A 26,983-nucleotide genomic window follows, 5' to 3' on the forward strand; every position below is an offset into this window, starting at 1 on the left:
TTTTAGTAGCTTTGATGTTTTGTAATCTTTGTTAATTATTAAAGACAATGGTACTATACCACTAAATTCAGATGTTGTACTTTGTTTATTACTATTGCACATTTGTATCTAAAATTTTTATGTATGAAATCCTGGCTCCGCCGCTGCACCAAGAGCCTTGTGGAGGGTGAGGCGGAGCTCAGCGACCTCAAGACTGACTCGTTCCACCTCGGGCTCAGCTGCGGCGACGAAGGCGACGCGCCATCCACCCGCAGGACCTCGGTCGGCGCATCCAGGGGCGGCCGAGGTGGGTGGGACTCCAGGGGTTCGTTCCCGAGGTCGAGGATGGCCGGCGGTGAGTTCAGTGGCGATAGGCGCGACGGCTTCGAGCGGAGGGGGAGGGTGATGAGTAGTGACCAGGATGATGATTTCGGTTCCTCGAGGGGAAGGCGGGGACAGGGTGAGAGGTCGTCGGGGTTAGTGAGAAGAGGAGGGAGGGGGAATGGGTTCGATGAGGAGGCCGCATTTAGGTCTCATAGGGGGCAGCCAAGCCAGCGCGTGGGAGGGGTTCAGGTGTGGCAAGAAGGGGAGGGAAGTACAGTGACTTTGACCGAGATGGTGGTGATGGTGACACTGGATTTGGGTCTTCAAGGGAAGGACGCGGTGCCAGTGGACAACTGTCTGGATGGTCACATAGAAGAGGAAGGGTGAGTGATTTAGATGACGATGAGGACAGTGATGATGATTTGGTTGGGTTTGGGGATCGTGATGGAAAGCAGCATCATGGTTGGAGGAGAGGGGGAAGGGAAGACACAATTGGGCTTCGCCGAGGCCGGGGCAGGAGGGATTTGGGTCTGTCGCGGAAGGGAGGGAGTTACAGTGATTTGGGTGATTATGATGGCGACATCGGATTAGGATCCTCTAGGGGAAGACGCGACCGTGACGGAAGGATGTCCGGTCTTTCGCGGAGAAGGGGGAGGGCAAGTGATTTAGATGACGACGAGGATGATGATGCTGGTCCTGATGGGTTTGAGGGTTCTAGTGTAAGGCAGCAAGGTGGCAGGAGAGGCGAAAGGGCGAAGAGTGTTGGATCACATCGGGGTGGGAGGGGCAGCAATATGGATTTTGGTCACCGCCAGCCAAGGGGTGTGAAAAAATTTGACTTCGGCTTGTCAGAGGATGATGATGAGGCGGGGGAAGTTGATGAGGATGATGAGCCATCAGGGTTCGAAGATGATCTTTTTGGTGACGAGGGTGTTAAGGAGGATGTGGGACAGATAACAGGTAATAAGTCTGGCTCATCTATGTCAGCCGAAGATGAGCCAGCTAAACATGAAAGTGTACAGGGCAGACGAAGTACTGGGGGTGGTGATTCTTATCTGAGCCAGAAGAGGTAGCTCTTAACTCTTAGTGATGTGGAATAATATTTATGGTTCTCTTAGGTAGATAGATAGCTTGTTCTTCTCTTCTTGATGCCTATTCGATTATTGATATGCATCAATGAAAATAGGAGAAAAACGGTGGTTCATATTTTTTAATTTGCCAAGTATACTTCATGATTACTTTCAATTATCTGTAATCTACTTGCGAACTTGTATGATGTTTGACTCATTGGCTGCATCAATTCCATGGCAGCTATCACTAGTACTTTATTATTGAAACCTTCTACTTCTCCTTCCAACTTGGCTGCAACATCTCCTATCCTTAGTGTTGTTTGATGGGTTTCTGACTTAGCGTAACATATTCTGGTTCACTTGATGTGGAAGTGTTATTAGAAACCTAAGTATTTCCAGTCAGCAAAAGCCAGTGAATCTGAAGACATTAAGGCTGTGGAGAAACTGAGTGGGCTTTGAGGATCATTCAGGAGTCCTATGTCTTAGTTTAACTTTCATCTCAGTTATGGTTTGCATCTAGGGGCACTGGAATTGGTATTTGAAATTCACAAACAATGCACATTTTGAATTCAGAGTAGGTAAGGGATTGAAACTGTTAAAGATGGGCTTTGTTTATATTCCTCACCAACATTGTAGGTTAAGTTGCTTAATGATATTGCTTTTGGCATTTAGGCTATTATTGTGAACCCACACCCTTGGTTTCTTTGAACTTCTTAGCATAGTTTTGTGATGATTGGTCTTTGTAAGATAATTTGGAGGACTTGGCAAACTGTTGCTAAAATTTTCCTGATTGATCGATGGTGTGGTCATAGTTTTTACGGCGGCGTGGCCAGGCGCGGCGAACCACCACCTTCACACCTTTTACAGCGTCCATGGCGCGCGGCGTGGCGACGCCATACACACATCGGCGTGGCGAATACATACATTATAGTCTAGGATATTAGGAAATTATATTGACAAATGGTAATGCAAATGTAGCATAAAAGATATAGTCTACAATATTAGCAAATCAAAATAGCAATGTAAACTCATCGAGATCGTTAGAAGCATCCACGTTTTCTCCACCATCTTCAGTAGCATCCATTGGTTGTTCACCAAAATCATCTATATCATCATCATCCAAAATGATCTCTTCTTCCTCTCCCTCTTCCTCATCTTCTTCAACGGAGGCCCGACACAGCCCGGTACAAGGCCCGCTACTAGACTAAAAGGCCAAAGTCCTTGCTTGCCATGGCCTGCTAAAGGCCCATGCTCCCTATTCCACAAAACCCTAGGTCCTTGCCCGGTGTCTTTCTTTTGCGCTTTGCAAGAGCCGCTCGCCTCGTGGAGTTTACCCTCCCCGCGCCGCACGAGAGTCGCGAGCCCGCGCTGCAACACACTCGCTCCACCTCCGCGCTGGCGCGGCCCCTAGAACCACCGAGCATCAGAGGCCAACTCCTCTGCGCCTCCCGCACCACCGGGCGCCTCCTCCACGCTCCCAGCACCGGCCTCGAGCGCGCAGGCAGCCACCCTCCTCCATGCCCTTGCGTCCTTCCCTCCTCTGCCAACTACTTTGTCGGATCCGCGACATCACGCGCCCCGGGGGCGAGCTCACCGGCGTCGCCGCCACCTCCACAACTTGCCTCGGAGGGCGGGGGAGGCCAATCGAGGGCGGGGGAGGCCGACAGAGGGCGAAGCGGATGGATTTCTAGGCGGGGGCGGGCGGAGGGCGACCGTCCCGGCGGCCGACGGTGGCGGCGGCGGCTCGGAGGGCTGCAGGCTGCTTGCGGTTGCGTCTCGGGCTCGGTCTCGGAGGGCTCCAATCGGCCACTTGGCCTATACAGGTACCCCCACGGCCTCACCCTCACCCTCACCGTCTATTGCGCCCGCCACAGCGCACAAAGGCGCCACAGGACGCCAAATCGGCGCCACGGGGACGCCACGGCACTTTGGCGGATGCCATACACGCCGGAGCCGTGGCGTCGCCGTGGCGAGAGCCAGAAAAACGCCACGGCGATATGGCGACGATATGGCGTCGGTATAGCGATGCCTTAACAACTAGGGGTGTGGTTGATGTTGCTACGACAACTTTATTTTAACAGACCATTTTTAAAATATCTCTATTCAATTTTTCAATTTCTGTGCAGCTTGTAATAAACGAACTCTACGAATGCGAGGATGGTTCCCCTCCCCCACCCCCTCCACCTCCCTGACGCCTCCCATCCCACCACCAGCCGCCTGCCGCTGCCTACTCCGGGCACGGCGGCCACCCTCACAGCTTCGGTAATCCTTAGCCCGGCCTCTCCCTCTCCTTTGGCGTCCGGAAATCCTACCCCTACAGGTCGCTCCAAGGCCTAGCGATGGCTGGATGCTTCACCTTCCTCGAGTGACTCCGACGGGGGCTCTGTTTCATTCAAGGAGGTCCTTCATCGTGGAACAGCCTAGACAATGTCCTCGTAGACCCCTGGTGCCGCTGTTTCCCAGGGTGTCTCGGTCACTACCTCGCAGGCTGTTCCCCAGGTTCCTCGGGTCGTCCTCCAGTCTGCTGGCTGCCAGCTTCAGGAGCGGCGCCCCGACGCCGACGGCTGGTGGACGGTAGAAGGTCGTCGTTCTCGCAAGACTCGTCTTCGTCAGGCTCGCCCGCCCCGTCGACCGGTTCATAGTGATATCCGGGGCAGGTGCTTCAACTGCCTCTCTCCTAACCACCACGCGGCAGAGTGCCGCTCAGGACCACGCTGTTTCTCCTGCCGCAGTGTCATGCATCGCTCCTACGGCTGTCCACGACGCCCTTGACTCTGGGCACGCCGTCGACGACCAGAAGTTCCAGGCCCTTCTGAAGCATGTGCGTCCATGGCGGCCAGTGCAAGCTGCTCCAGCTGCTGCACCCCCCTCGCGGCCACCATGGACGCACATGCTTCAGAAGGGCCTAGAACTTCTGGTCGTCGACGGCGTGCCCAGAGTCGGGGGCGTCGTGGTGCAACTGATGGTGGCCAGGCCTTGCCGGTCAACACCAACGATAGGTGTGGTGAGGAAGCAGAGGAGAATTCCTTCTCTTCAAGCGACGGTGATCACCGGACCGCTAGGGCAAGGCCTAGGAAGATCATTAATCATTCAGCCAGCATATCACAGAGGGAATTTGACCTTGGACGGGCCTTGGTCATCTCAGTGTTTGGCAACTGTCTGGATAGTTCGGCGGGCTCCATTCTTGCTACAATCTCGCAACAGTTTGGGATTGATGAGGCGTGGATCGTCATTTGTCGGTTTGGCCCAACAAGGTTCCTGCTCACTCTACCGGATGCTGAGTCGGCGACAAGGGTCTATGGCGGAGGGTGGCTGATCATCTCCGCTTCCCACCGCTTGCACGTCATGCGTTGGTCAAGGTTCATCGACTCTAGTGCGGCAACCCTCCCTATTGCCATTGAGCTGGAGCATCGTGGAATCCCGGCCCATGCTTGGGAGTTGGAGACGGCGCAACAATTACTCAACGATTCTTGTTGGATCATTGGACTTCATCCGGATACTCAGTACCGGTGGGATGAATTCCGGCTAACTGCGTGGTGTTCTTCGTTGGAGCATGTCCCTTCTAAGCTGGAATTAGAGATCGTGGAGCCACCAGTTGCTGGCGACGAGTTCCCAGCGAAGCGTTCTCTTGTCTACCCAATTGACGTCTTGATCGTCGTGGCAGAACAACATCCCCTAGTGGATCACCCTTGTTCTTCGCCTCTGGCTGGCGGCGGTCGCAGATGGCGGTGCGACTCGCCGGTGACAGCGGCGCAGGAGGGTGCCGCGGTGACACGGGGACCGATGCATGCTAGGTTGGGCCCACCCGTTCCCCCACGAAGCGCCTCGATTTCTGGTGGGGGCATTGATGGCGCGTCGGCCCGCATAGCTCTCGTGCCGGTGGCCTCGCCAGTTTTTGAGGAGGACCGTTTATCTCCCTGCGGTGGCAGTGATGACGGAGGGGCCATCTCGCCTCCTATGCTGGTGGCCACAGTGGGTTCCGAGGAGGACCGATCCTCTCCCTGCGGCGGATGGGATGACGGACGGACCTCCTCGCCTCCGGCGCTAGCGGCTGCGGTGTCTGAGGCCATGTGGCGATTCGAGGTCTTCGAGCCCCCCCGAGGGGCGGGCGGTGGTTAATCTGTCTCAGGACTCACTTCCTGGTGACATTATGACGGCCGCGGGAATATACTTGGAAGCCCCCTCGCCTCCTATGCTGGCGGCCACTGCGGGTTCCGAGGAGGTTCGAGCCTCTCCCTGCGGTGGTAGGGATGACGGACGGGACTCCTCCCCTCCTGTGCTGGCAGATGCGGCGACTGAGACCAAAGGGCAGCCCAAGGTCATCATGAGCCCTGAGGAGCGGTCAACGGAAAACTCGTCTCGTGATCTGTCCCCTGAAGTCAATGTGGCGGCTGCGGATGTAAGCCAGGAGGCCAGACTGGTCCCACCCGGGGCTGATGGATTGGAGGCCCAAACATGTGATGCCATGGTTGAGGAACAGGAGGCCCAATTTTGTGCAGCCAGGGCCAGCCCTCTGCTGGAGTCTGTCAAGTTTCCAGAGGCGCAATTTCCAAGTTCAGCAACTGCCCTATCCTATGAAGCTACAGCAAGCCCTGCAATTGTACCAGGCGAGCCATGCGCTCTGAGGCCCAACTTGGAGGGAAAGCCTGCTGCCGTTCCGCGGCCATCGGGCGACACGATACCCGAGATCCACGTCTACTCCTATCGGCGGCCATGCCCTGATTCCCCGGGGACCATAGCACAGAAAGCTTTTATTGACAAGCTCTCCAAGAACACAGAGGGCCTAATTCCCTAGCCGCCCGCAGTACCAAAGAGACGTTCGAGGGCTCCTCCCCCACCTCTGTTCCTCGTAGAAGCAGGAGGACAGCGGGGTTGGAAGTTGAGCTCCCTGGTATTTTGGATGCCGGCTCTCGCAAGACTGTCATGCGTTCCCTTGGCATTGAGTTGGAACATGAGCATGTCAATCAGAAGATAATGGACGACTACGCCAAACTTTTCAGCGGTCCCCTCTCGGCGTCTCATGTTCAGGCCCTCGCTGCGCTCTTTGGCTGGTCACCTCCCGAGGGCTATAAGTGCCCTGGAGTGCTGATGTTTACCTCCTGAGCAGCATCCTGGTCGTCCTGTCTCTCACTGGTTACATGGATCCTTCAACGATTCTTGTTTGGAACGTACGGGGTCTGAATTCCTTAGCTCGTCAAGACTCTTTTCGAATGTTGGTCCAGTCCATTAGAGCTGACATAGTCTGCCTTCAAGAAACTAAGATGGAAGGCATATCTCAGTGGTTTGTTCTGTCTACTCTAGGTCCGGATTTCTGTCATTTTGTATTCGTACCATCAGTGGGTGCTAGTGGAGGGATGCTTGTTGCATGGAAGCAAGCTCTTGGCACTGCTGGGAATTTTCAGGTGGACAATCATTGTGCTTCTGTCCAATTTCTACCCACTGACAGCGAACCATGGTGGCTCACCTGTGTGTATGGGCCACAAGGAAATGAGGAGAGGATCAATTTCTTACAAGAACTCCACTTGATCTGCACTCACTGTCATGGCCCATGGATGGTAGCCAGGGATTTCAACCTCATCTATAGGGAGGAAGATAAGAACAATGCCAATTTCAACCGTGCTATGATGGGTCGTTTCTGTCGGGCCCTGGATGACTTGGCTCTCAAGGAACTTCCCCTAATTGGGCGCAAATTCACATGGAGTGGTGGCGGTAATTCGCCCACTCTCACCAGGCTGGACCGGGTTTTCTCTACCATGGAATGGGAAAATTTATTTCCAAGTTGTCTGTTGCAAAGTACAGCCTCCATGGACTCAGATCATTGCCCTCTAATTATAGGGCTGAATGACATGCTGCCTGGAAAGGGCAGATTCCACTTTGCATCTCTGGCCTAAACTGGAGGGATTCCATGAAGTGGTTGGTCAGGCCTGGGGTTCAGTAGAAGCAAGGGCTTGTCCTCTGGAGACTCTGTCACTGAAGTTTAAATGTCTCACCAGAGCTTTACAAAGTTGGAGTCAGAAATGCATCGGAAACATTGGTGCTCAACTTGGTATTGCCGGAGAAATTATCCATCAACTTGAAATTGCTCAGGACAGCAGACAACTATCAGAAGGAGAGCTTTGGTTGCTGCACTCTTTGAAAAAACATTCTCTAGCTTTGAGTTCTATGCAGAGAACAATTGCTCGGGTCAGGTCAAGGATTAACTGGTTGAAAGATGGGGATGCTAATACTGCGTTGTTTCATGCTCATGTTCGTCATAGGAAGCGCAAAAATTTCATCTCACAAATAATAGTAGATGATCAGGTGCTGACTAGCCATGAGGATAAGGCTACAGCAATTTTTGATTTCTATGATCAGTTGTTGGGCACAAGTGGCCAGCGGGATCTGACTATCAACCTTGAAGAGCTGAACTTAAGCCAAATTGATTTGGCCGACCTGGAACTGCCTTTTTCGGAGGATGAGGTGTGGAACACCATCAAGCATTTGCCTCCAGATAAGGCCCCAGGCCCGGATGGATACACAGGGCGTTTCTACAAGATATGCTGGCCAGTTATCAAATCTGATTTAATGGCTGCTATATCAGCGGTGCAATGTGGGAATTTTAGGAACATGCAGCTTCTTAACTCAGCACTACTAACCCTCTTGCCCAAAAAAGATGATGCTTCCTCAGTTAAGGACTTTTGACCAATTAGTCTTATCCACAGTTTTGCTAAGTTGGTCACAAAACTGTTGGCAAACCGCTTGGCAGGAAGACTCAATGAGTTGGTGTCATCCAATCAAAGTGCTTTTGTGAAAGGGCGTTGTATTCATGATAATTTCATACTTGTCCAGCAGACGGCCAGGTTCTTGCATCAACAAAAGCAGCCATGCATTCTATTGAAGCTGGACATCTCTAAAGCCTTCGACTCGGTTTCCTGGCCGTTTCTTTTGGAGGTTCTTTAGAGAAGGGGTTTTCGGCGTAAATGGTGGGATATGACCAGTGGCTTGCTTGGCTCGTCATCAACTAGGGTGCTACTCAATGGGGTCCTCGGTGAGGTTTTATATCACCGGCATGGACTTCGGCAAGGTGACCCACTCTTTTTTTTCTCGAACGCGCAGGAGAACTGCGCATCAATATATTAAGAAGAAAAAAGGAGGGGGAAAAGAGCCCCAAAAAACTGTTACAAAAACACAGAAACAAAAAACTGTTACGGGTCTGCAACCCACCCTAAGAACCCAAACTACGTTGTGTCTCTAGAGAACTATAAGGCAGGACCAAAAAAACCACCGGACCCAAAAAGAGCTAGGAGGTAGGAGCCAGGGCAAGGAGATAAGAAACTCCTCGAGCCCCTGCTGCTGATCACTGCTGAGCTTCTTCCTTAAAAGCTGAGAGGACCCTAGCTAGGTTAGGAGTTCCACCATCAAAAACACAATGATTTCGATGCTTCCAAATTAACCAAGCTCCCAAAATAATAATGGAATTGAACCCCTTCTTCACTTGACCAGAAAGCCTGCTGCAAGCACCCTCCCACCAGTCCACAAAAATCAAATCAACCATTTGTGGAGCCACATCTTGCAGTCCAAAAGATTGCAGAATGTTGTACCATGTTTGCCAGGCGAAGACACAAGAGATCAGAAGATGGTCTATTGTTTCACCAGCCTGATCACAGAGTGGACACTGCGTTGGGTGATCAAGACCTCGACGTGCTAGTCTGTCAGCTGTCCAACATCTATTGTGAGCTACTGTCCACATGAAGAACTTGCACTTCCCTGGGGCCCAGCTCTTCCAGATCAACTCCCAAGGACTAAAATGAGTGGCTCCAATGAACAAGGCCTCATAAGCCGATTTATTAGAATACATACCAGAAGCTGAAAGTTTTCAGATATGTGTATCTTCCACCTCAGGATGCAGTACCACATTTGACAAAAGCCCCCAAAGGTGAAGGTATTCAATCAGAACAGGCACACTTAAAGCACCTCTTATATCAGAAACCCATTTCCCCCCCCTCGTGATAGCATCGTAAACTGATCTTTTCCTTGCTCTGGTTGCTATAGCGCTAAACAAATGTGGCATGGCCTGTTCTAAGCTCTGACCAAGCAACCATCTATCTGTCCAAAAACGAGTATTTTTTCCATTGCCTACTACTGTCTCAACAGCCATAGCAAAGAAGGCTTGGACTTGAGAATGAGCTTGGATGGGGAAAAAAACCCAGGCTTTATCAGGTTCTGTTTTCTGCAGCCATAACCATCGGAGTTTTAAAGCCCATCCCAAGTTTTGAAGATTAGAAATACCAAGACCTCCCAGATTCAGAGATCTAGTGACCTTTGGCCAGGCTAGCAAACAGTGCCCCCCCTAACATCTCTTCTTCCTTTCCATAGGAAACCCCTTCTTATCTTATCGATTGCCTTCAAAGCCCATGAGGGTAGATCAAGTGCCATGATGATGTAGATCAACATTGAGGTGAGAACAAACTGAACCAAGACCACTCTTCTAGCTTTCGTAAGCAAATTAGCTTTCCAGCTTGGTAGTCGATCTGCAATTTTCTCGATGATGGGCTGAACCTGTTCTTTGGATAGCTTATGAGGAGAAAGGGGGACCCCTAGGTATTTACAAGGGAAGTCGGAAAGCTGACAAGGTAGGGTTTCCTGCAGGACTGCTCTGTCATCCACATTAGACCTTATAGGGAGAACACTACTTTTCTGAAGGTTTGTTGTAAGGCCGGATGCATTTCCAAAAAGTTGCAAGATATCCAAGGTTATTTCAATGTCACTGGTTGTTGGACTCAAGAAGAACACCACATCATCTGCATACAAGGAAATCCTATGCTCCAATGCCCTTCTGGCAAGTGGCTGCAACAAATTCTCATCTGCAGCTTTCTTCACCAAGTAGTATAGCACATCCATGACCAAAATGAAAAGCATCGGTGACAATGGATCCCCTTGCCTTAGACCACGCTGGTGTTGTATCCTTTCCCCTAGAGAACCATTCAATAGCACTTGAGTGGATGAAGTGGCAAGCAAGCCGCTGATAATATCACACCAAACTGATCCAAAACCCAAACGTCTCATAACTTCTAATAGAAAAGGCCATGACACCGAATCAAACGCCTTATTGATATCCAATTTTAAGAGGATACGAGCTTGTTTCTGTTGGTGCAAGAATTTTGTAGTATGGTGAACCAACATGAAGTTGTCTAGAATGAAACGACCCTTGATGAATGCACTTTGATTAGTGGAGACCAACTGATTCAGAGAAGCAGCAAGCCTGTTAGCTAGGATTTTTGTTATGAGCTTGGCAAAAGAGTGCACCAAGCTGATAGGTCTGTACTCCTTGATGCTTATAGCGTCCTCTTTCTTTGGCAGCAGGGTGATGAAGGCTGAATTGAGTAACTCAAAATTAGCAAACTTTCTGCTCCAAACAGCTGAAATAGCAGCCATTATATCTAATTTGATGATCGGCCAGCAAACCTTATAGAACTTTTCTGTGAAGCCATCAGGGCCAGGGGCCTTGTCTGACGGTAGGGAATTGATTGTTTTCCAGACCTCCTCAATAGAAAAAGGAGCTTCCAATTCACTAAGATCAAGGTTTGGCATGTCTAGTTCTGTCAAGTTAACTGTCACATCCCTGTCAATGCTCCTTCCCAAAAGGTTGCTGTAGAAAGCAAAAATATTATGCTCTTTGTCTTCGTGCTTGGTGAGAACTACCCCATCATCACTTATAAGTTTACTAATAAAGTTTTTCCTCTTTCGGTGGCGAGCATGTGCATGAAACAAAGCTGTATTGGCATCGCCCTCACTGAGCCAACTGATGCGAGATCTACTTCTTGCAATGGTGCGCTGCAGGGAGGAGAGAGCTAAACAGTGAGGCTTGAGTTTGTTTTTTAACCAAAGCTCTAGCCTGGAGAGGGCTCGATTATCTTGCGCTATTTCTAGCTGATGGAGAACCTCCCTAGCAAGAGCTAACTGTGAGTTAACATGCCCAACTTTTTTTTGACTCCAACTTTGCAAACTTCTCACTGTTGCTCCGAATTTTCTTGCTAGGGTGTCAAAAGGACAATGAGAGACTGGTTCAGAAGCCCAAGCAGTTGCCACACCCTCCTGAAATCCCTCCAACTTGGTCCAAAAAGCCTCAAAATGGAATCTAGCCTTCCCTGGCTGAACATCATTCAGCCCAAGAAGAAGGGGGCAGTGATCTGAGCCGTCAGTTGCACAACTCTGCAAGAGACAGTTTGGAAACAATAGTTCCCATTGTGTTGAGCAAAGAACTCTATCAAGTCTGACGAGTGTAGGCACGTCCTGGTGGTTTGACCATGTAAATTTACGACCAAGCATAGGCAACTCTTTTAATTCTAAGTCGTTGATCAGGCGACGAAATCTTCCCATCATTGCTCTGTTAACAAGACTGTTGTTCTTATCTTCAGTTCTTGCTATTAAATTGAAATCACCAAGTACTAACCATGGCCCGATACAGGCAGCTCTCACATCTCGAAGTTCTTGCATAAACAGAAGTTTGTTGTCATCACCTTGAGGGCCATACACACAAGTAAGCCACCAGTTTTGTGAGCTGGCCGGAGAGAACTGAAGTGAGATGCTAAAACTATCAACTCGGGTGGCACTGGCAGGGCCTAGCCCGTGACGCCATGCAACCAGAATTCCCCCACTTGCACCAATGGAAGGCAGCTCCACCCAGTAGGGAAAATCAGAACCGAGCAAAGAAAGAATACAACCACGAGAAATTTCAGACATTTTCGTTTCCTGTAAGCATATAATCTCGACCTGACAAGAAGCAATCAGGGTTCTTACAGTATCCTGGCGTGCTTTAGAATTTAATCCACGCACATTCCAACAAAGTATCTTGGATGGATTCATTTATCATAATAAAGAAACGACCTTGGGCGAAGGAACATCAGCATTCAGCCGCGAGGTCCTGTTCCTCATCAACAGGAGCAACCCAACCGAAGAGCGCTGCCAGAGCCTGAACATGGATATCAGGGAGCGATGCCGAACCGGTGAAAAGCTTGCAATACTCTTCCAGGCTTTGTTGATCAATGCCGGCCGAATCCCCAATAAGGTCCAGAGCCCTCATCACTGTCTTCATTGTTCTTGATGGGCCCCACCTCCATTAGAGTCTGGCTGCATTCTGGCAATGCGACGGCTGCGCCTCGGAGGAGCACGCTGAACACAAGCACGGGAACGCAGCCTGTTGGCTCTTGGAGTAGGGAGGATTTTCGTCGTCTTCTTTGTCATCTTCGCCAGGAAGCGTCTTCGCTGGCTCGTGAGTTGGTTCGAGTTGGGTGTGCCGGGGAGAGTTGGCATTGCTACTGAGTCTTCGGCCACTTGACACCCAGGTCCAAATGCATCAGCCGCCAGAGACAAATGGATATCCTCACCGACGGGAGACAGGCATGCGGCCACAGGCGGAGTTTCAGCCAAGACTGCAACACAACCAAGACCAGGAGTGGGGGTTTGGTGTGGAGTCCCGACCTGAACTGCGACGCCCGCAGGCCCGGCCAAGGCTTCTACGCTTGCCAAGAGATCTAGAAGTGGAGCCGCGACCATGCCATCACTAACAACCAAACGACAGCGCCTTCTGAAGTAAGTCTTCACCGGGGTAGCCACCCCACTGTCCATCACGATGTGCTGAATTGCGGCATTCACAGGACCGATGATGGCCAACTCCTGTGTGGGGCCCATCGTCACCATAGCCGGACTGTGGATTGGGATTTCATCTAGAGGTGGGGGAACAGAGAAGCTCGCACCGTAGTTGTCTCCAGTCGAATGGCCCACCATCGATACAGCAAGTGGGCCTGCTTGTGAAGGGATAACAGGCCGTTTCCCAGGCAATTGGGCCGTAAAGTCACCCTCCTTGCTCATGAAGACATCAGTGTGGGAGCAGTCCAGCCGAACCGGCGAAACAAGACCCACCTCCGACCGCCAGAACGGAAAATCCGGCTCCCGTGGGAACAGATCTTCAAATGTTGGTCCAGGATTAATAACCTGAGCCGCCATGTCTTCAATATCCCCAGGCGTGGACGAGGTAGGCGAACGACCTGATGACGGTTGCGGCGCCTCGGGTTCTGAGGAGAGCAGCCCATCAATGAGTTCCTCGCGAACCGTCCCGTGATCGACTGCTACCGGACCAGCGCCCAGTCGCTGATGCACAGAACCCCGTGGAGCATCACCACGGGCGCCAGAACCAAGGGCGGCGGAAGCCGGCGCGTCAGCCGCTGGCTGCCGGCGTCGACGCCTCCCCTGATCGGAGTCCAGATGCGGCGGGGGCAAGGGAGGACGATCATCATCCGCACCAACCGTAGGCGACACAGAAGCATCAATCTTGATTTCATACCTCAAAGCACGCTTTACGGGGGGGATTCCTCAACTTGCACCGGAGGCTCAACAATGTCCAAGTCCATGACCGCAGGGATACTCTCCGGCTGGGAACACCAAGCCTTGAGACGGAAGGACGAATAATCCCTGCGATCGATCGTAGCAGGATGGAGCTCGCGCACCCAGCACCACTCGTCCAGCAAGTGTTCTGCTGTCTCCAACTCCCAAGCGTGCGCCGGTATGCCGCTCAACTCAATGTCGACGAGTGAGGGCAAAACCACCGCAGTAGCACTCATGAACCGAGACCAACGGCGGAAGTAGAGGGTGAACGGAGGCAAATGTAGAGGCCGTCCCTCATTGTAGACCCGAACGGCCGCAACTTTGTCGGGGAGGATCAACAGGCAGTCTTGATGGCTCAGACTGTGAAACTCCAGCGACTCAATCGGGAGTTCATGGCGGCGAGCTAACTCATCAACCAGAACGTCAACCGAAAGGGTCGCAGTGTCTCCAACAATCGAAACCGAGAGCGCCTTGCAAAGTTCATCTTCAGCCCTGGCCATCTTAGCTGAACGATCGATGATACGACGGGGCCGGGGAGGAACATAGTCGGAGCCGGCCGGAGCACGAATGCTGGCAGCAGGCTCGTCGTTCCCCTCATCTTCTTGGCCAGGTGGCCCGCCTGGGCCAGCAGCATCCGAACGCCGCCTCTTCCTGACACGGCGACGTCGCCTTGCCCGCGAGCCTTGCTCAACCACCGCCCCAGAGGTCTCCTCTCCGGGCGCGGCTGCCGAGACCACCATCTTCTCAGAGCTCGACCCTCCCAGCGTGGCCTTTGGTTAGTGGTTGAGTAAAACTGAACCTGATAAGCCATGGGCAGCCTTCCCGGTCACAGTTCATGGGAATGCACAGGCCCTATTTGATGCTGTTGTAACTACGGAAGTCGGCAATGGGGCGAACACCAAGTTCTGGACTGATCGGTGGTTACAAGGGTCCTCTATTCAGCAATTAGCTCCCAATTTATTTGCAACTGTACCCAAGAGGTGGGTTAAGAAACGTACAGTTTAGGAAGCACTAATGGACAATCAGTGGGTACAGGATATCCAGGGGCACCACTCAGTGGAGGTCCTATCAGAATTCTTGGACATTTGGGACTTGGTTCAGGAAACATTACTCCTGCCAAAGGTTGAGGATGTTCATAAGTGGAAATTGGACATTTCAGGTCAATTCTCAACTAAGACAGCATATGAGGCTTTGTTCCTTGGAGCAGTTCAGTTTGAGCCGAGCACTCTAATTTGGAAGAATTGGGGTCCCAGGAAGTGCAAATTCTTCCTTTGGTTAGTTGCACATAATCGATGTTGGACAGCTGATAGACTTGCTAGAAGAGGTCTTCCTCATCCTGAGCACTGCCCCTTCTGCGACCAAGAGGATGAAACCATTCAGCACCTCCTCTGTTCCTGTGCCTTCTCTCGGCAATTCTGGTTTCAATTACTTCGCACCTTTGCACTCCCGGATATTGCACCTCAGCCATCTGCCACTGGGTTCTTTGACTGGTGGCAACAAGCCGGTAGCACTCTTGACAAAAGAACCAAGAGAGGATTCAATTCATTGGTCATGCTAGGAGCCTGGATGCTTTGGGAGGAGAGAAATGATATTGTGTTCAATGGTGCCTCACCTAGGATAGAGCGGGTGCTTCTCCTTGCACAAGAAGAAGCCGCTCTCTGGAGGTTGGCAGGCGCTAAAGGTAGATGAATGGTCGCTGCTCGACCTGGGGTTTAGCAGCGCCTGTTGAGGGAGGTCGACTTTTTATAGTTTTAACAGGCGCGTATGTAACCTAGAGACAGTGTGTAAAGTTGGTGTGTGTGCTGTTGTATGGCTATATAAGCCTTTTATCCCCTTTCTTAATGCAATGATACGCAGCTCTCCTGCGTATTCCAGAAAAAAGCTTGTAATAAACGGTAGATGATAACAGCTCATTGAATCTTACTTGGCTTCTCACCGTGCTTTGATCAAGTTATATACATATATATTGGCATTGCATACGCCTATGAGCTATGACTGGCTATGCGTGTAGATAAACTGCTTTTCCTTAAATAATTCAGAATTTCAGATATGTACCAAATGGTATATGCTTCAGTGATAGTCTATACACTATCCTGATGGATGTTCTTTCATTTCCTGACAGGTTTGATGAATGCCCGCTGTCTCCCTTGTCACTGAAAGGTGTTAAGGCTGCTGGGTATGAATGGATGACTGCTGTTCAGGAGGCCACTCTTCCTATTATACTTCAAGGTTGATTTCAGTGTTCTTTTTTTTTTATGTTTGCCATTTTTGGATTTACTTCATGATATGACTTTTGTTTCAGCAAATATATTGAGGTTCATTGCACACGCAAAGGACATTGTTTCCCACACATTTCTACTTTCTTGTCTTTTCTCGTTTCAGCTCTTTGTACCTTCATTTTCGAGTGTTCTATAAAATTTCTTTCATGAACTACATGGGTAAACATGTTGCTTACATTTTTATCATCTATTAGTGAATCATTCATTATTTATATTGAATTTCTTTGCACCCCTTTGCAAAAGCCAATATATCTCACAGTTGATGTGAACATGTTTGGACCGTATTAGTCATGTCAACTGCTCCCTTGAAACAAATACCTAGAAGATTTTTTTTTGAAACGATGTACATCCTGACATCCATAGTGCATCTATAGATGTACATTATTGCATAAGTTGGAGTGCAATTTTTTTTTCTTAAAATTCATATGAAAATGACACATTTTAGGTGAATATGTACTAGAAGACAATCACAGGATTTTTTTTCCTAATGCACATGCACTTGAATTTTATTATTTTCATATAAATTTTTAGATTGAGTTTGCATCTACAATTTTGTGACAATGTAAATCTCTAGACACGCTTGTATGTGCATTATTTCAATTTTTTTAACACTTCTAGGTATGTGTTCCAAGGGGTTTTCACGATTGCACCAATGGGGTGGTTTGTACCAAATATTTTGCCTTCAAGGCTTCAACTCATAACCTTGTATTGTATGGAATCCTTAGGTTTAGTTCTGAACCCCAGTTTGATGGAGGTGTTACAGAACTTAGAAGAGAGAGTGAATTTCTCTTTGTAGTTCTATCTGTATGTCTGTTTATGCAATCAGGTGTGCACATATTTTTTGTTGAGAAAAATTGCATAGCTGTTCCTTGAAGTTGAGTAATGTTGCCTTTAAGTTGAAGCAGCCTGAAATTTTGTTACCCATGCATAGTTATCTTTGCATCAAGTATCCAGGGCTGAAGATATTGGAAGAGGAAGAGTTTCACAAAAATGTAGTTCTCTTTGTCCAATGGTTCAAGAAAAACAATATCCTCACTGTTTTCATGTGATTTCAAAGTAGTATTTTATTGTGAGTCAGGCAATCTGAACTGCATGAATATGTATATATATATTTTTAATTAAAGCACATGATTGTGAAAGAAGTTTATTTCCACTTGATTTCAATCTTTTCTAGTCTGTTCTCACCTATTAGCATGTCTTCTCTCTACAGGGAAGGATGTACTAGCCAAAGCAAAGACAGGAACTGGAAAACTGTAGCTTTCTTTGTAAGTACCCTTCTGAACAGTGAATAATATTTTTTTCTCTGACTTTGAATATAATGTGCAATTGTTTTACCTTCAGCCACCAGCAATTGAAGTTGTTTCCAAATTACCACCTGTTGATCGTAATCTAAAGAGACCTCCCATCAGTGTTGTTGTAGTGTGCCCTACACGTGAGCTTGCTGATCAGGCTGCTGCAGAAGCTAACAAGCTTCTTAAATTCCATCCATCGATTGGAGTGCAGCTTGTAATAGGCGGCACTAGAATGGCTCTTGAACAGAAGCGCATGCATACTAACCCTTGCCAGGTGATTCAAATTATCTTATTGAATAATCCTGCGAAATCTGTTGTCTTTTGTTCTGTGTTCTGACCCAAAAGCTGAATTGTTGAATTACAGATTCTAGTAGCTACTCCTGGAAGGCTTAGGGATCACATGGAGAACACTCCAGGGTTTGCTACAAGGTTGTTGGGTGTCAAAGTTCTAATTCTTGATGAAGCTGATCGCTTGTTAGATATGGGATTCCGATCAGACATTGAAAAAATAGTGGCTGCACTCCCAAAACAGCGTCAAACACTTCTATTTTCTGCGACAGTTCTGGATGAGGTATCACAGTGGTATACTTGCTGTAATTCTTTGCTTTGCTTGGTCAGTATAGCATTAGTTTCTGCTCTTCATGCTAGGTTCGCCAAGTATGTCATATTGCCATGAAAAGAGATCTTGAATTTGTCAACACTGTTCAAGAAGGAAGTGAGGAAACACACTCTCAGGTGTTTACTAGATCATCAAATATATTTTGACTGCTGCTTATTTTCAAAATCAAAGGTGGTACTTATGATTACTGTATTCAGGTGAAGCAAATGCATTTAATTGCACCACTGGACAAACAATTCTCCATCCTATATGGTCTTCTAACTGATCATATTTCCGAAAATGTTGACTACAAGGTAAATTTCAATTGCTATTGTAATCTTTGAATTGTCTTCTGTATACATTTTCTATGTATCAACAATGATTGAGGCAACAAATGCAGGTGATTGTGTTCTGCACAACAGTAAAAGTAACAAGCCTTGTTGCTGAGCTTCTGTCTGAGTTGAAGTTAAATGCACGTGAGATCCACTCCAGAAAACCTCAAAGCTACAGAACTAGGATATCGAAAGAATTTAATTAGTCAAAAGGTCTCGTTCTTGTTAGCTCTGATGTATCCGCCCGGGGTGTTGATTATCCCAATGTCACTCTAGTTGTGCAGGTAAATAACCTCTTGTACAATTTTCTGGTCATGTTTATTTTGCAGATGATTGCAGTTATGGGGTTTTCTAGTTGCTCTTTATGATACAAATGAGAAATCATAAAATCCCTGAATAAATGCGCTTACTATTTGCCATTCTGAAATTATATCTCCATGCAGCTCGTAGCTAGATAGTTGGAAGTCTGAACTTATTATTGGCGTGCTTATCTTTTTGCCTTAACATATTTCTAATTACAAATCGGAGTATTGACTCATCATGATTGTCACAGTTGGGGGTGCCAACTGACAGAGAGCAATATATTCACCGACTTGGTAGAACTGGTCGTAGAGGCAATGAGGGGGCAGGAGTCTTACTATTGGCACCATGGGAAGAATATTTCTTGAGGAGCATCAAGGACTTGCCTATTACAGAGGCAACACAACCATTAATTGATCTGGACACTAAGAAAAAGGTACTTCTAAGCTGTCTTTCAAGTTGACATTACTTTTGATGTCTGTCGATGCATTAACATTGTGTTTTTTTTTTGTCTATAACTCTGTGCTTGATTTGACCCACGCATCCTTAACATATTTAAAAAATCAGCTAGCACTTCCAATTCTGTTCGGGTGATGGTTTTTGCCGCTGATAAGCCGGCTGATGCTGTTTTGTTGTGAGACGAAAACACTGTACCATGGCTGATAAGCCGGACTGATAAGTTTAAGCGAACGTGTATATTTGTCATGTCACATGGACTGGGTATCATCATTATGACGACTCTCCACTCAAAAGATCAAACAGGTGGGCTAATCTGAGTAGTACAGTTGTATGGATACATGTTCATATAATCAATTTACTGACAAAAGCTGAAAAGCCAACATTTCCCTGAGACATGATGTTCAATGCTGTTGAGGCTATCATTCTATCTATAGTAATATCTAGGGGTGGTAATAGGTCATGGCCCTAATGCTCTTTGATAATCCAGCTCAGACCTTCATCTTTGTTAGGTCACAAACATATACAAAATGCTGTCCAGCCCTTTTCAGGCCTGATACTTAAAATTTGTCGCCCAAAATTTTCAGTCCTTACTATTAGTATCTGTTAGAGTATTTATTTCCTCTATCATTCATTGTGTATCTGCTGCCTCCTGGGTTTCTACCCAGTGCTGCCTAGGGACTCCCGGCATGCTGCCTGGGATTCTCCCCCCTCTTAACTCTCTAGCTTAGTCTCTCTTAGCCTCTCTATATATATGTAATACTCCTGTAAACTCATCATCAAGTAATCTAAGCCTCTTGGCCTTTCTCTATCATGGTATCAGACTAAAGGTTCCTCTGCTTCCTCTGCTTCCGCTCCTTTCGGTGCCCGCCTCGTGCCGCGCCCGTCCCTTCCTCTCTCCCGCGTGCGCGCCTCGGGTTGCGCCCGCCCCGCGCGCCCTTCCTTGCCGCCGCAGCCCGCCTCGGGTCGCGCCCGCCCCGCGCGCCCTTCCTTGCCGCCGCAGCCCGCGACCTTTCCAAGCCGCCGGCGTGCCTGAAGCTGCCCAGCCACGCGCCCATGGCCACTTCAACCTCCGGCGCCTCCACCGCGGCTACCGCGATCAAACTTCATGATGAAGCTCTCGCCGCCGCCCAGAAGCTGGAGGAGGAGGCCGCCTCCCTGCACTCCACCAACACCGACCGCAGCCAGCAGCTTCAGACGGAGGCTGATCTCAAGTCCGCTGCTGCCGCTTAGGATCGTGTTCGTGCCGCCGCTGATGCTCTCGAGGAGCGCGCGCAGGCCGACGCCCTGGAACAGCAGGCCGCTGCCCTCCGGGACCGTCTCCGCACGGACTCCTTCCACGACGACGGCTCTCAGGACGGCGGCGACCACTCCTCCTCCGACGCCGCGACCATCGCTCATCTGCACAGTCAGGCTGCCGCTGTCCAGAACATCAAGAACTTGATTCCGATCGTTCTGGACCTCCAGTCCTCCAACTACTCCAAGTGGCGCGGCTACGTCCTCCTCATCCTCGACCGCTTCGTGTTGAAGGATCACGTCCTCCGTGACGCCTCCCGCTTCACCGATCCTGCGTGGTCCCGCATGGACTGCGTGGTCGTCTCCTGGATCTTCAACACCGTCTCCTCCGATCTTCTGGACGTCATCCACGAGCGTGATGGCATCTCCGCTCGGGCTGCGTGGCTCGGCATTGAACATCAGTTCCTGAACAATCGCGAGTCACGCGCCATGCTCCTCGACGCTGAGTTCCGTACTCTCTCCCAGGGCGCCCTCTCCATCGACGACTACTGCCGCAAGATGAAGGGCATGGCTGATGCCCTTGCCGATCTTGGCGAGCCCGTCCATGACCGTACTCTGGTGCTGAACATACTGAGAGGCCTCACTGAGCGCTTTCCGTTCATGTCGCAGTTCATCACGCGCCAGAAGCCGTTTCCCTCCTGTGGATGTCCGCGCCGACCTGCGCCTGGCCGAGCTCAACATGGCACCTCCATCGGCTCTCATCGTCTCTTCGTCCAGCAAGCCACTTGCATCCCAGCCGGCCTCTGGGTCTGCAACCCAGCGCCCTCAACAGAACGCCGGGGAGCGTCCTCAACAGAACGCTGGGGGGGGGGCTTCGGTCCATTCACATGTGGCCCGGGGCTACTCCCGGTGGCCCTCGCGGTCCACCTCTCCGCACCGGCCCGCCTCCATCGCAGCAGCTGCAGTAGCACGCTCTGGTGGTCGGCGTGCCTCCAACCTACTACCCTTCGGCTTCTGGGACATACCAACAGGTGCCCACCCAGGCGCCTCATCCTGCCTGGACGCCAGCACCACCTTCGACGCCTCCTGCTTGGTCACCTTGGGACCCTCAGCCCCTCGCCAACGCCTTCAGCACCGTCACCCTCACCCCGCCACCAACCTCCTCAGACTGGGTGATCGACTCGGGTGCTTCATCTCACATTGCCTCCAACCCTGGTATGGTTACTGTATCTCCATCCTCCTCTTTTCCTTCCATTGTTGTGGGAAATGACGCCACTCTACCGGTCATTGGCACCGGATACTCCACTCTTTCTGGCCCTTTCCGTCTCAACAATGTCCTTATAGCTCCTGACATCATTCAAAATCTCCTTTCCATTCGCCAGTTCAATACTGATAACTTTGTTTCTATGGAGTTTGACCCTCTTGGTGTTTCTATGAAGGATCTCCGTATCAGGGACACCCTCCTTCGATGTAACAGCTCAGGGCCGCTCGACACCTTGCAGCTCCCATCGTCGCCCTCTGACCCTTGTGCTCTTGTGACCACTCCTTCTCCAACTACATGGCATCATCGTCTCGGCCACCCCGGCAAGGCTGCCCTTCAAAGTCTCGCCCAGTCATCTTCCATTTTCTGCAGCAAGTCTATAGATGATTCCATCTGCCATGCCTGTCAGCTTGGGCGCCATGTTCGCTTGCCTTTTACTAGTTCCTTGTCTAGAGCACCTAAAATTTTCGATCTGATACATTGTGACCTATGGACATCCCCTATTGTCAGTGTATCTGGATTTAAATATTATCTCGTTGTTCTCGATGATTGCTCTCATTTTCTTTGGACTTTTCCTCTTCGCTTAAAGTCCGACACTTTCTCTGTTCTCTCCAATTTCTTCGCCTTTGTGCACACTCAGTTTGGTTGTACCATCAAATCCGTGCAATGTGACAACGGTCGTGAGTTTGACAACTCTGCGTTTCGTGCTTTCTTTCTTGCCAAAGGAGTTTCTCTTCGCATGTCTTGTCCCTACACCTCGCAGCAAAATGGCAAAGCCGAACGCATGCTTCGCTCTGCCAACAATGTCACCCGCACCCTACTCTTCCAAGCATCCATGCCCCCCTCTTACTGGGTCGATGCCCTTGCTACTGCCACCTACCTCATAAACCGCCTCCCCACCAAAACGCTGAACATGAGCACTCCATTCTTCGCCCTCTATGGTACTCACCCTTCCTATCATGACCTTCGAGCTTTCGGGTGCACCTGCTATCCTAATCTCACCGCTACCACTCCTCACAAACTTGCCCCGCGCTCTTCTTTATGCGTTTTCATTGGCTACTCTCCCGATCACAAGGGTTACAGGTGTCTCGACCTCGCCACAAACCGTGTCATCATCTCCCGCCACGTTGTTTTCGACGAAACAACGTTCCCTTTCTCCCTTCGCCGGCCTTCCTTGCCTACACACGAACTGGATTTTCTAACTGATGACGACCCTCCGTCAGTTCCTTTTCTCCCTGCAGGAACTCCAGGGTCGCTGCCACCCTACCAGTGCCTGCACCTCTGCGATCCCCCTCCCAGCCGGTGCCTTCAGCCACCCCGGCGCCGGGACCAGGCACCCCGGCGTCCCGGTCTCCTCCACCCTGGCTTCACCACGCCCATGGCACCCCCTCCACCGGCGCCCGCTGAACAGGCGCCCACGGCGCCCCCTGTGCAGGCGCCCCCGGCTCACTCCTTCAGCAAGCCGCCCATCGTCCACGTCTACACCCGGCGGGCCCCCGCACCCAGCTCGCCACCAACGTCCCCCGCTGGGGCTCCTCGACGCTCCGGCATGATTCCCTCTCCACCACGCTACGTCAAGAGTGGTCCTCCACTGCCCACAGGAGCGGTTCTCCATCCCGCCACTCGCCAATTCTCATGGCATGGCAACCCGCGGGAAGTCCGGATACAAACAGCCTCGCCTTGCTCTACACACCGAGGCTCTGTCCCCACTGCCACGGTCCTGTCGAGATGCTCTTGCTACTCTGCACTGGCGTCAGGCAATGGAAGAAGAATTCGCTGCTCTCTTGGACAACCACACTTGGGATCTCGTTCCTCGGCCTGCCAAGGCAAATGTGGTCACCGGAAAATGGATATTCAAACACAAGTTTCATGCTGATGGCTCACTGGACAGATACAAGGCTCGTTGGGTGCTCCGTGGGTTCACACAGCGCCCCGGAGTTGATTACGATGAGACTTTCAGTCCCGTCGTCAAGCCCGCTACCGTTCGCACCGTCCTCACTCTGGCTCACTCTCGGGACTGGCCGATCCATCAACTTGATGTGAAGAACGCTTTCCTTCACGGGACTTTGTCAGAAACGGTGTACTGCTCTCAGCCCACCGGTTTTGCTGATTCCGGATCTTCCCGAACACGTCTGTAGGCTCAACAAGTCCCTCTACGGTTTGAAGCAGGCACCGCGAGCATGGTACAGCCGGTTTGCTTCTTATCTGCTATCTCTGGGTTTCACTGAAGCCAAGTCCGACACCTCCCTCTTCATCCATCACCGCGGCACCGAGACAGTCTACTTGCTCCTATATGTGGATGATATTGTTGTTACAGCCTCCTCTCAGCCACTCCTATACCGAGTGATTGATGCACTGAAGAAGGAATTTGCCATGAAGGATCTTGGTTCCCTACACCACTTTTTTGGCATCGCAGTTCAGCGACAGCAGGACAGCCTTTCTCTATCAGTATCATCAGTTGTGATCTATTTATGGGGAGACTTTACTTCCTGAAGGATATATATATGTAATATGCTACATATTCTGACATGATCACAACAGTTGACCAATTTCAGGTTAGTCGGACTCTTCACCAAATATATGTTTTGGATCTGATTTGGGGTGGCAAATAGAAGTTCTGAATGCCATCACTGTAGTAATTAGATCCAAAACTTGGCTGAATGTGTTACTTATTTAAATGATATGCTTACTACCAAGCATCAATCACATTTTGTAAGCTGCCTATCATTTTCATAATGTTTAGTGAGCAATGTGCGGTTATTTCTTTTGATCCACAATGGGGATCCTTGAATTTCGTTACTGTGAAAAGGAACGTAATTACGGAGTTTTGGTGTCCAAAAGCTTGCAACGGAGCACCCATGGTTATAACTGTTAGAATGGCATTATCCTAGCTAATAAAGAATGGCATTATCCTAGGGGTTAATTGGATTCCTATCTCAGCTATTACTGGCCTTAATAGCAGATCATACTTGATGTACTTTTATGGCCTGTATTAATTAGGCTAGATTAGAGGACATTACAGGATTTTCTTTATTCTTTCCTTGCATGTACACTCACTGTTGTATAAGTACAGCCTACAGCAATAGTAGAGAATATAATTCCGTCTATCTTCTTTCACAAACACTCCAACTATGACAACAGAATCCACGCCATCAGACTTTGAAATCACTTTCATCAACTGTAGGAAGACTAGAACTCTCGCAAGGTACAGGTTACAGAATCTACACCACCGGACTTCGAAACCGGTTTCACGGAAGGGATGCTATCTTTGAAGTCCGAATACCTTCCAGTGCTCAGCGCCGCCTGTTGGCCATGATCTGCTTCCTGCTGGTGGAAATGTAGTGCTGCCCCTTTCAACATCTCTGTGCCTTGTTCCAGCATCACCTTGTTCTCTTGCATTTGTAGACCTGCCCAGTACAGAACGAGCGAACAAGTGGAACAAACAATCTCTGTAGGAGACTTGATTCCTTTACCCCCTCAAAGCTAACTTTATTTCTTGCTTTCTAGAGACCCCAGCAAATAGCTGCAAGCCCTACCATGTGAAAGCCTTATTCCATTATTTATATAACAGACTGCTCAAGGCCAGAGTTAATCAGAATTGCTGGGCCAACCAAACTCCAAACGTATTTGGCTGAAGAACACCCAAAAATAAGTGTTCCATTATTTCTTTTTCTGAACAAAAGACACACCTCTCATCCCCTATCCAGTTTCAACAAGTTATCTTTGGTTAAAATGACATTTCCAAAAATTATCCACATGAAGATCTTGGTTTAAGGGGCGTTTAGCTTTCCAAATTTTCTTATCTGGGAGATCAATTTCATCCCTGCATTGATGATTAAACATTGATTCAACAGAGGAATTTCCATTCTTTTTCAAAATCCATCTGGGTTTTATCTTCATCAGCAGACAATTGCTCATTGCCCTCCCTCCCTCCAATCATCTTCTGAGTATTCAGGTTCCAATTGAGAACAGGCAGCGTAGCTCAGTGGTAGCGGCTTCAGGACCGAGCGCTACCTGCCTAGGTTCGACCCTGATTGGACCTGGGTGTCTCACCAGGGGATTTATTCCCCAAAATAATCTTGCAGGTCTTGGACATACACGTGAAGCCACAATGGTACTGCGATGTGCCCCTCGCTTGTGAAACCCGGTGGGACTTTGTTGATCTCCAAAAGGACGTGTGGTGTGTGTATAGTTTGTAGGTCTAGCATGCGCACTGTGTGTGCGTCGCGCATGTGTGTGTTTGTGCGTATGTTCAGATACTACAGCTGTACCTTAGGAGTCCAGGTTAAAAAAAAAGTTCCAAATTCTTGCAGCCATTTCTGCCACCGAGCAGCTTTGCTCATTACAGACCACAAATAGTTCAGGAAAGGGGTCTCTCAGTTCTTTTTCTATTACCAACCAACATAGCTCTTCCTTTTAAATACAACTTCTTGGTGCGATATGGTTGAACTGCTTATCAGCTATGGTACAGTGTTTTTCTCTCACAACAAAACAGCATCAGCCGGCTTATCAGCCGCAGAAACCATCAGCCGAACAGAGCGACAACTTCATATCTGGTGACTGCTTTGTTTATAAATGTGTAGTGTACCGACAACTTTGTATGTAAGTTTGCAATAATATCCCAGTTGCCTGACTTACGTGATTCTACATTGTGTATTTTGTAATCGTGTGCAGGTCGATAAGGCTCTTGCACATGTGGAGGTTAAAGACAAGGAATCCGCTTATCAGGCGTGGCTTGGTTACTACAATTCAAATAAGTTCATTGGACGTGACAAATACCAACTTGTATCACTTGCCAATGAGTTCAGTAGAAGTATGGGTCTCAATAACTCTCCTGCAGTGCCTAAGCTTGCCCTCAGGAAGATGGGGCTGCACAACATTCTAGGTCTGAGATCAAAGTAACCTATTGCCATGTCTCCATGTCTTGAAGCCATTTTTGCACGTGATCTAACATCTGATAGCACGCTACTCCATACTGACCAGAGTTTTGGAGCTAGTTTCTGGTAATAAGGCTTATTGTACGTTTTATGCTGGCAGAAGTGCATGAATTCATAAGAGTGTTCTCGTTCGCTTGTTCTGTTACTGAGATCACGCATCTATGAACGTGTTTTGCCATTAGTCTTAAGTATATGTTGTTGAATATAGCTGGATAAACGTTTATTTAATGACTATATCATACCCATGTGTTGTAACGGGAACAAAATAATGCCACAATAATTTAAATGTGGACGTGTTGTATTATTACCAACAATGATTCTGTGCGTGATGTTTGCACTAATCCGTTTATAGTCAATTATCACTCTTCACAAGTCAAAACCAAACCAACCAATTGAATTTGGGAGTCCTTAGCCACCCCGGTCACGTGTTTATCACTCCTTAGCCTACCCTCACGTATTCACACCTCCCACTACTATACCAGTCATGTTAGGAGCACTGAACTTCCAAACACCTCGAAGTTCAAGGATCAGCACGCATGCAAATAATTAAAACATA

At 49.3% G+C, this 26,983-nt stretch overlaps 1 protein-coding gene and 1 pseudogene across 1 annotated transcript; both read left to right on the forward strand.

Moving 5' to 3' along the window:
- Positions 1-26,720, forward strand: LOC136528781 (DEAD-box ATP-dependent RNA helicase 26-like; annotated as a pseudogene).
- LOC136526113 (DEAD-box ATP-dependent RNA helicase 31-like) lies at positions 17,540-18,443 on the forward strand. The gene is made up of 4 exons (XM_066518879.1): positions 17,540-17,581; positions 17,672-17,878; positions 18,124-18,219; positions 18,306-18,443. Exons 1-4 carry the CDS (start codon positions 17,540-17,542, stop codon positions 18,441-18,443), a joined length of 483 nt encoding a protein of 160 aa, XP_066374976.1.
- Positions 26,721-26,983: the final 263 nt, after the last annotated feature.

The sequence above is a fragment of the Miscanthus floridulus genome, chromosome 19, assembly GCF_019320115.1.
Source record: "Miscanthus floridulus cultivar M001 chromosome 19, ASM1932011v1, whole genome shotgun sequence".
NCBI lineage: Eukaryota > Viridiplantae > Streptophyta > Magnoliopsida > Poales > Poaceae > Miscanthus > Miscanthus floridulus.